The 10,339-nt window shown below is 36.3% G+C and overlaps 1 protein-coding gene across 1 annotated transcript; it reads left to right on the top strand.

Annotated features, from left to right (window-relative positions):
- Nucleotides 1–3,843: 3,843 nt before the first annotated feature.
- On the top strand, nucleotides 3,844–8,893 carry LOC113048998 (glycolipid transfer protein). Its single transcript, XM_026211001.1, has 5 exons — nucleotides 3,844–4,074; nucleotides 6,557–6,615; nucleotides 6,708–6,841; nucleotides 7,640–7,790; nucleotides 7,913–8,893. The coding sequence occupies exons 1-5, from the start codon at nucleotides 3,972–3,974 to the stop codon at nucleotides 8,093–8,095; spliced, it is 630 nt and encodes a 209-aa protein (XP_026066786.1). The 5' UTR covers nucleotides 3,844–3,971; the 3' UTR covers nucleotides 8,096–8,893.
- Nucleotides 8,894–10,339: the final 1,446 nt, after the last annotated feature.

The raw sequence follows: 10,339 nt of genomic DNA, 5'->3' as shown, positions 1-10,339 counted from the left end.
AAAAGGCGTCAGCATTGAAATTCATCCATATAAATCAGTCATATAAAACCAGACCTATATGCAAACCTCAGCACTAGTGCAATGGAAATTCAAGATCGAGAACTTAACTATACAATCATCTAGCATAGCCATAATGTAAATCATTAACATATATACAAAGCATCTCTGACGGGGAACCTGGTTCTCATTTAAACACAAAGTGGCTGGGATCAATGTGGACATAGATATCCCCGATTCTGAATGAAAAACTGAAAAGGGGATGTGGCACAAAGACTCTTCCTGTGAATCGCTCTCATGTCCATGCTGACCGAGGCCTGCTGTAAATCTGCCACGATGAAAAATTAGATCAGTTATTATATTACAAAGCACTTAAAATCTAATTTCATAGAAACGCCATGTCTTTGAATCTTCACTCACTCTCTGCTGTAGCCCTGTGTCGAATCAGTCTCTCTGTCTCAAAATGAAGCTCCTCCTCCTGATGTCTAAGCTCCTCCCTCTCTTGTAGTTCTGCTTGCTCTTGTCATCTCTGCTCCTCCCACTGTTCCCTGCGCCTCTGCTCCACCTGTTGGACGAAAACATCAATTGCAGACATCTAAAAGCCATAATTTTTAACCCAAGTATTTTTCTGTACAGACCTGTATATATATATATATATATATATATATATATATATATATATATATATATATATATATATATATATATAATATAGAATTAAAGCATCCAAACGTGCTCCAAACTGTCAGCTATTTAACCACATTTCTTAAAAATGTACACCGTATTAATTACATGATTATTACACAAGTGTCAGAAGATTAATATTTCAAATAAACGCTGTTCTTTTGAACTTTCAATTTATCAAGATTCTTTTGAACACTGATAATAACACCTGTGTGCACAAACATTTGAGACACTCAGATGTCAGATTAAACAAAGCTTGCACGTGTTCGGAACCAAATCCCGAGCTCAGAGTTCCAGATCAGTCATGGAAGAAACATCACATGCGCTGTTAACTTACAGTCATGTCTGGTTCTTGATTAAAAAAAAAAATCTCCAGCACTATTGACAGCATTTCTGATCCCAAAACTTACATACAGCCACTTAATAATACTAATAATTAACATGCATGTCAAGTTTTCTGCTTGAGATTCTTTTACTGATTTATGACTGACCTTCCGTAGTTCCACTTTTCCCTCAGCAGCTCCTGTGCAAGCTAAAAAAAAAAAAAAAAAAGTAAATCAGAACTTTTCAACTGTGCACCATAACGTAATTTTAAGACAGGATTTCATACTCAAAATTTTTCCTCCTCTCTTCTCTGGCAGACTGAAGAGCATCTGTGTTTTCCAGCAGCTGTCTGGTCAGTGTGGCTCTGTCTGGATGAACATTTCTGAGCTCGGCCTCCAGCTGGTCTCTCTCTTCCTGGAGCCTTATCCTCAGTCACTCCCTGTGTTCCTGCAGTTTCTCCTCCTTTATTCGCTCCCGGTGAAATGCTGACATATTAAAACGCCATGAAACAAAGTTTGTAACTTTGTTATAGATCTATTGTCTTCAGCATCAATTTTAATGCAATAGCCAGCTGACATAGAACTTATGCATTTGAGAAACACAGCCATCTTTAGAATTTTGTCTTTAAACTTTAAACTAGCTCTATATATGAGATATGAGTATAACTATATATTTATATACATATTCACTACTGTTAAGATTTTTTATGTTTTTTTTTAAAGAAGTCTCTTCTGTGCACCAAGCATGTTTTGATTTGAATTTATTTGATCCAAAATACAGCAAAAACAGTAACGTTTTGAAATATTTTTATTTAAAATAACTTTTTTCTATTTGAATATATTTTACAATTTTATGCCTGTGTTTTTCGCATCCTTACTCCAGTCACGTGATCCTTCAGGAATCATTATAATATTCAGATTTGCTGTTCAAAAAACATTTATTGCTATTTTTATGCTAAAGACCTGATAATTAAATTAGGATTTGCTTGCTAACTACATTTGAAAATGTACATTCAAGGCTGTCAATTTAGCACACTGAGGTGTTTAACTTCAGGTGCTCTGCTGATTCAAATAATTAATATAAAACAAAAGTGTAGTTAAGAGGAAAGTTGTTAACGACAGCGTACTTGGAACAAAATTTGGTAAATCAAATAATTACTTTATAAACCAGTTAATCTTAAAGCAAGAACAGGCCTAAATGTAAGACTTTTCTTGACGAAAAAAACTTTTTATTAATGTAAAAAGGGAATGCAGGTATGCTCACTCTTTTTCATGCTCTTTACAGAATAACAACGCCAGAGTGATTGCTTTACAAAATTAGAAAGTAGCGTAAATATCTGTCAAAACCCAAATCAGCATTGGATAAAATACACTTTGGCCTACAGTCTTACAAACAATTTTAACTCTGCTAGCTGATTTAATCTTAGTTGATTGACACTATATGTTTGCATCCATATTATACATCTACATCTCCATAATATCAAAATATCTCCACTTGACATTTTATAGTGTTGAAGTTTCAAAGAGTATCAAAAATTATTTTATTCCCTTCAAGAGAAGCAATTGTGAAAATAAGCAACATGTTCACATTACTTTTTATTCTTAACTTTCTTTGAAGAGAAACACTTTTAGATGATTTCACGATGGATCAGTCGTGTGTTAAATGGTCAGCCAAACTGATATTTTAATCTGCCTAAAGATGAACCTCAATAAGAGAAGTAAAATCTAAAGAGAACTTGTTGTTCAACATTTTACTTTACTAATAATCAGCATTTTTACAGACCACAATTATAAATGGACTCCTGTTACAGACTGTGATGATGCGTTTCAGTGGTCATCTGCATCATAAATCCCACAGAGTTTTAAATTTTTTTTTATAAAAGGTAACGTAGGCTACATTTATAACACCATTCATTGCATGGAGCCTTTGCATCAGATGACAAAAAAAAAGTTAAGCTAAGGAAGTGATGGTAAATTCGTTCATCCTTCTCACCTTACGAAGGCCATTATCAATCTCTCACAATTTTTTCCTCTTTTTTGAAATTCGTGAAAACACTTAGTGGAGTTTCTCTTTTGCTGTTTGAGGAAACGGGAATACAGAAATATATATATATTTGATGTAATCTCCTGGTCACTGTCAGCACAACTTCTGCTTCTGAGAAAAACACAGAAATGAAATAAGCCTGGGAAAATCCAACTCAGTGGAGCAGAGTCATGAGCAGAGGCCTATAACATGATAATATGATCAGTGTAATTTTAGATTCCCTTGTTTATTTTATTATATTTTTAACTTAGTTTACAAATATTTTTAATTTTTAACCATAGCTCATTTAATAAAGCATTTTTTTTTGTAAAATAAAAATGTTTAAAAATAAGATATTTTTTTTTTAAACAATTTGTAATCATAGGATCCCCTGCCTCACCATCCCCCTTAATTTATTTTATTTTAATTTATTTATTTATTTATTTATTCACAATTTGACCACTTGTAATAACAGAATAGGCAGAGGTACTGGACAAAGTAGTTTTAGATTCACTTAATTATTAAATTATAATTATTCAATTTAACAACATAATTTATTTAACTTTAAAATTTAATTTTTATTCATCTGAATTAATGGTGGAGGTGAAAAAAATATTTTCCTTTTTTTTCTGTAAGAGAAATTACTTATATAATTTCTTCATAATTTATTGTGCAGTTACATTTGAACTACATTGTGAAGCGTGGGCACAGAAAATTATATATCAAAGGCTTTGGCCCCGACCGTGCAATATGATTGGCTCTTCCTCATGAGTATGCATATATTTGCATAAAGGGGCGGAGCATGTGACAGCTAGAAGGAAAAGTGAATAGTAAACGCTGTCTGTCTGTCCGGCGTCAGTTCCGGGTTCTGTTTTCATTACTGCTGTGTTGTCCTCGTCTTATGTTGTAGGGAAAAAAATTACTTTCGCCCACTTTCGGCAATCATGGCTCTCCTAATGGAGCACCAGTTCCGGCAACTTCCAGCCGACAAACAAGTGGAAACCCGGGCGTTTCTCGAGGCGGTGTCTCACCTTCCTCCTTTCTTCGGTAGGTTCTTCCGTCATCTCTCATAGTTTGAGCCCAGATTTGAGCCTGAACTCCGAGCTGCTGTCATGAAACGCCCGGCCTTTCAAATGATCCTCAAGACAATATTTTAAAGTTTGAACGTTTTTAGTGTTCAGTGTAACTTTATCAAGTCGTAAAAAAGTTATTTTATTATCTATTTCAATATGGAAATGATAAAAAATATATAGTGTTTATTAGTTTGGATTCCCTTCCTCATAGATCACTTCAGATTGTCATTTTCAAAATGACTGAATTCGTAAACAAAGTGAAACAAAGTAACAGTGCAATGCATGTTTATAGAAGAAGAGTTTTAAACTGATTCAATTACGTTATTACAAACATGTTGTTACAGAAATCAGTAGTCTGATGTTAACAGATTTTCTGGGTCTCTGGATTTTACACTCTTGATCAAGATCTTCAGTGTTCTCCAGAAGTTGTTAGTAAAGACTGACAAAGCCTTGCTGTCAAGCAGAAGCCATTGTTTGCTTTTGAGGACTAATCTTTTTTTTGGGCTCAAATTTCTTTTCACAAAGAAGGCCTCAAACCTATTGCATGCATAATTTATTCTATTGCCCTCGATTTTGGAAGTTGAGGAAATTGATTAGCATGGTGTCAAGTTGCCCTGCTCTATTCATTGGTGGAATGGACCATCAGAACATCTTTGTTCGAAACCTCGTTTGGTATTAATATGAAAAATGCATTTAAAATGAATCTGCCACTTGGAACGCCAAGCCTGAGGTGTTCACATTAGCTCTTGATGTACTCTTGTATTTTTGCCAGCCGCCACTAAAAGGTTTTCTTGCTGTGGTTGTAAAACAAATTGGATGTGATGAAGGAAGAACAAAATAAACCTTACAGTAACAATACAGAACTAAAGTGGTGGTCAACAAGTTTGAAACACATAAAAAACACAAGATTTAAAATCTAATAATAATAATAAACCTATTTTAGGATTTTCAATAAATGTTAAATCTAAAATGGATATGAAATATTTTCAATTCTGGTTTATTTTAGGTCACTGATTAAATGTACCTTGATGAAAAAAAAGGCAATCTTGTGGTTACCACTCATGATATATTATTTAAAACAATTTTAGAATTTTTGGGGATATTTAGTATTTTTTTTATTTTTTATAAATTATTCAAATTATGTTAATTAAATTTTAGTATTATCTAATGTAAAAAAACAACATTTAATTCGAAATAACAATCATTTGAAAAAAAGCATTTTCACTCGTGATCTCAGACTTGTGACTTTTGAACCCTGTTGTTTGTTCAATAAGAATCTGCAGGTGAACCCATAGTTAAACTGAATGACATGAATGATACAGATAACTTTGTATGACAGGTTGTGATTGGAGATGTATTTATGATTGTGTGATGTCATAAGGTGACTGGGGACACTGGTTGTTGTAGATGTCGCTAACTCCCACAGAAAGACAATAAAGCTTCCCAGCTCTTGTTTAGCATTCACACTTTAACACAAAAAGCCCTGTGTGGAGTACCAACACCAGAAAGAACAGGAGGGTGGGCTGTCATTGTTAGACATGTGGGTGAATGTGTGTGTGTTTTCTAATTATAGGGCATTCATTCACAGTGAAAAAACTGGAGTGTAAGCAGACTTTGTGCATGTTTAGAGTCATCTGTAACCAGAGATGCTCCTTTTGCTAATAGTACAAAATGCTGATGACCCAGATCTTTCCAGTGGGCTGTGCTGGCTTGAACTCTACACTGCTGAACATATCACTTTTATGTTGGGAAATTCTACTCTCACTTGAGGAACCCGTACTGTATATCACTTTCTAAGGCTTTTCTCATTCAGGCTTTTTGATTGAATGGGGCAAACAAACTTTGGTGCAATTGCTCTGTTTGCACGGTTCATGAGTAACCAAACAAATGGACAGAGGACCACATTTTCAGACAGTGTGTGCATGCAAACAACATTTAGTAAATCATAAACAAACCAACTCTAATACAAAAACTGACAGAGCATATACAGGATATACTGGTTGCAGAGATGGAAACATCAGTGATTCAGTGTGTTTCCATTTGCACAGGTGTTTATTTCATTATCAGATGTGCAATACAATGAAGTCTCACAGCGTGATAATGGGTGGTACTGAAACTTTAATGAACCGCATGGGTGCTTTCAGAAATCTGTCATGCTCTCTAAGCAAACTTAATTATTCATAGCTCTTTTTTTAAGGCGGTAATGTCAGAGTTCACTCTAAGTTCTAAGGGATCAGAAGTGGTAGTACTTTTACCGTGTGTCTGCTACATTCCTGCAAATATCTTGGTATGTAAAAAGAGGATTACCTCACAGCTGTGTGAAAGAATGATGCATTCTCACATGTGTATAGCATAATCTACTTTTTATGTGAATAGTAGATTGCCAGGCAACCTTTCAAATACGTGCAAATTGCATAAGTGTTAAAATATTTGCATGTATTTTTTTTCACTCTTAGATTGCCTCGGCTCTGCTGTTTTTTCCCCAATCAAAGCTGATATCGCGGGTAACATCACTGTAAGTTCACCACGTGACATACACAGTTGGAAAGCACTGAACAGTATAACATTTACAATCATAACTCCACCCACCTCTCTGCTTCTTCACAGAAAATCAAGGCCGTGTATGACAGCAATCCTACCAGGTTTAAAACTCTGCAGCACATTTTGGAAGCAGAAAAGGAGATGCATGGAACCGAGTGGCCAAAAGTAGGAGCAACACTTGCCCTCATGTGGCTGAAAAGGCAAGGCTGGGCCTGAAATTCTTTTTTTCATGTTAGAGAAGTGAAAGTAAAAAAACAGCTGCTTTTAAAATGTAAAGCTACATAACGAAAACATGGACTTTGAGACTTCCTGTAACTGTCTTTGTTAAAGAAATAAGTTAAAGTAAAAATTCAAGTTTGCTGAAAATGTGCTCACCCTCAGGCCATCCAAGATGGAGATGAGTTTGTTTCGTTGACAGAGAGATTTAGCATTGCATCTGTTGCTCAGACCACTGCAGTGAATGGGTGCCATCAGAATAAGAGTCCAAACAGGTGCTAAAAATATCCACAAGTAACTCACATGACTTCAGTCCATCAGTTAATATCTTGTGAAGTGAAATGCTGTGTGTTTCTAATAAACAAATCTATCTTTTAGACTTTAAACCATTGCTCTATCCAAAGCATGAGGATTACTTGTTGATTATTGTGATGTTTTTATCAGCTGTTTGGACTCTTGTTCTGACGGCACCCATTCACTGCAGAGCATCCACTGGTGAGCAAGTCATGTAGTGCTCAATTTCTCTAGATTTGTTCTGATGAAGAGACAAACTCACCTACATCTTTGATGGCCTGAGGATGAGTGCATTTTCAGCACTTTTTTCCTTTTGGATGAACTGTTCCTTTAAGGAACAGTAAATCTGGTTATCATTTACTTGCCGTTTAGTAACAAACTAAATTTAAGATTTATGACGTTTTTGGAACTTGACAACATTTTGTTCCTGTTGCGTTTCATTCTGCAACCCTTTTACTGAAACCTCTTTTCCTTGTGTTTTCTGTTAGGGGTCTACGCTTTATCCAGGTTCTTCTCCAGAGTCTAGTGGATGGGGATAAAGATGAAAACAACCCTAACCTCATCAGAGTCAACGTCACCAAAGCGTATGAAATGGCATTGAAGAAGTATCATGGCTGGTTTGTCCAGAAGATCTTTAAAGTAAGTGTCTTATATTCAGAAGTTAAAATCTGAAAGTAAAATGAATGAAATGTAAACATTTCTGATGACTGCAGAAGCTTGGAAAAACCTGATGAGGTTGCCCTGTCTTCATTTCTTTTCAGGCAGCACTGTATGCCGCTCCATACAGATCTGATTTTCTCAAAGCTCTTTCTAAAGGGCGAGAGGTCAAGGAGGAAGAATGCTTGGACAAAGTGCGGCAGTTCCTGGTAAACTTCACAGCTACTATTGATGCCATCTATGAAATGTACACCAAGAAGAATGCAGAGCTGGACTACACTGTGTGATCTCACATTCACACACGAGCAGACTTCAGATCTCATCTACTGCTGTCCCACTGGATCACTGTTGCCTCATCGGATCGGTCTTCTCTCTTACTGGATCCTGCATCTCCTGCAGTATACTGTTGTGTTTCCTCTTGGGGGACAATTAGGGTCCAAGCTGCTGAAGACTTTGTTGGTTTTGGAAGGAGGGATGTCTGTTCTTGTTTGTTCTGCTCGTGTTGACCATTTGAATGCTTTGGCTTTTCTTTAGAAAAGTAGTGTTCTTGAAAAAGGCAGTTTCTGTTTCATTTCTGTTTGATACATGCACTTTAAGGATGTGTATGGAATGGTTCTGTATGTGCTGTATACTGAAAATGAGGGTTTTCATTTAACTTTTTTAATTATACCAAAACAAAAGTCTCTAACCAGATATCTGACATTGACTGTACTGCTGTAAGTTTTTACTTTTGGATTCTACTGTATTTTATGAGAAAAAATACTTGAATGTGACAAATATAAAGAAACCGCTTCCTCAGAAGTGACAACTGAGCCACTGTATTGAGTGGATGAAACGGTGAATAGTAAAATGTCATAGACATTTAAAACATTTGTCTTTTAATTAATTTATTTCTACAAGGCTTCTTAAGACTCTTATTATATGGATGACTGAATCTTCAGAGCCGTAATTGGTCTGATGTTTTGTGTATGGTATGTAATGTAATTGATGAGTATTGTTGATTTGTAGGTTTTAATTTGTCATTCCCAAAGGTTAATTTCATTCAAACAAACTGCTTTTCATAAATAAATGTTAATTTATGGAAATGATTTGTTCTTTATTCCAGCTGCCTTGTGCTTGGTTTTATGCTTTTTCTTATGAACCACATCTCAGTTGTGCCCCAGATTATCCACTATACATCAACACTAATGCATTTCAGAGCACAACATACTGTGCATTCTGAAGATCTGGACTTGACCAATAAAACTCAATGATTTTGTCTTAAAGATTAAATATCTAAAAAATGAAGCAGTAATGTTTTGCTGTTCCACTGTATTTTTTTTTTTTTTTAGCTCAATGTGTCTTACAATGATCATAGTTATTAGATTAGATCAACCTTTGTCTCACAGGTGAGAAATTTCAACATTTACAGCAGAAAGTGGATAGCATGAAATAATCAATAAATAATGAGTCACATTCAATAAATAATACAATACAAAATGTAAAAAAAATGTACCAAATATAAAAACAGTGCAAGTGAATATGCATAGATGGCATTCTTTCCGTCTCTGAGTTGTGGTTTCTGTTTAGTACTTAACCGTGCTGACTATAAAGTCTCACGGCCGCAGGAAGAAAAGATCTCCTTAATCTCTCCTTCGCACAGCGTGGGTGTATCAGTCTGTCACTGAAGGAGCTGCTCAATGATGTTAGTGTCCCATGAAGTGGGTGGGACGAATTCTTCAGCATGGATGAGTGCTTAGCTCTCACCCTCCTTTCTCCCACCACCTCCACTGGCTCAAGTGAGCAACCCAGGACAGAACCAGCCCTTCTAATCAGCCTGTTTAGCCTCTTCCTGTCTGCCACTGTAATGCTTCTACTCCAGCATACCACACCAAAAAAGATGGCTGACGCCACCACTGAGTCATAAAAGGTCCTTAGAAGTGAACCCTGTACTCCAAAAGACCTAAGTCTCTTGAGCAGGAACAGTCTCTTCTGGCCCTTCTTATAAAGGGCACTAACAGTGTCTGTACAGTCCAATTTATTGTTTACCTGGAACCCAAGATACCTATTGGAGTCCACAATCTCAATATCCACCCCCTGAATACTCACAGGTACCATGGAAACATGCTTTCTCCTGCGAAAGTCCACCACTAGCTCCTTAGTCTTTGCTGCATTGATAAGGAGGTGGTTTATATTGCACCAGTCCACAAAGTCCTGATTCAGTTGTCTGTACACTCTGTCATCCCCATCAGAGATAAGACCAACGACAGCAGAGTCATCAGAGAACTTCTGGAGGTAGCAGTCTGAGGTGTTGGAGGTGAAGTCTGCAGTGTAGAGGGTGAAAAGCAATGGTGCCAATACTGTTCCTTGTGGTACCCCTGTGTTGCAGACCACTGTATCAGACTGACAGTCCTTAATCCTCACGAACTGTGGTCTGCTGATAAGGTAGTCCAGGATCCAGGTTGAGAGGTGAAGGTCTACTCCAGCATCCTCCAGCTTGTCTCTCAGCAGTGCAGGTTGGATGGTGTTAAAGGCACTGGAGAAATCATAAA

The sequence above is a fragment of the Carassius auratus genome, chromosome 30 (assembly GCF_003368295.1).
Source record: "Carassius auratus strain Wakin chromosome 30, ASM336829v1, whole genome shotgun sequence".
In the NCBI taxonomy this organism is placed as follows: domain Eukaryota; kingdom Metazoa; phylum Chordata; class Actinopteri; order Cypriniformes; family Cyprinidae; genus Carassius; species Carassius auratus.
Note: the sequence above shows the minus strand (reverse complement) of the source record. Positions and strands in the feature narration are given on the sequence as shown.

Bases quoted from the DNA above. Each gene is read 5' to 3' on its own strand.
- LOC113048998 (XM_026211001.1), top strand. From the start codon at position 3,972: ATGGCTCTCCTAATGGAGCACCAGTTCCGGCAACTTCCAGCCGACAAA. The intron at 6,616-6,707 runs GTAAGTTCACCA...GCTTCTTCACAG, and splicing joins ATATCGCGGGTAACATCACT to AAAATCAAGGCCGTGTATGA. The intron at 7,791-7,912 runs GTAAGTGTCTTA...ATTTCTTTTCAG, and splicing joins TTGTCCAGAAGATCTTTAAA to GCAGCACTGTATGCCGCTCC.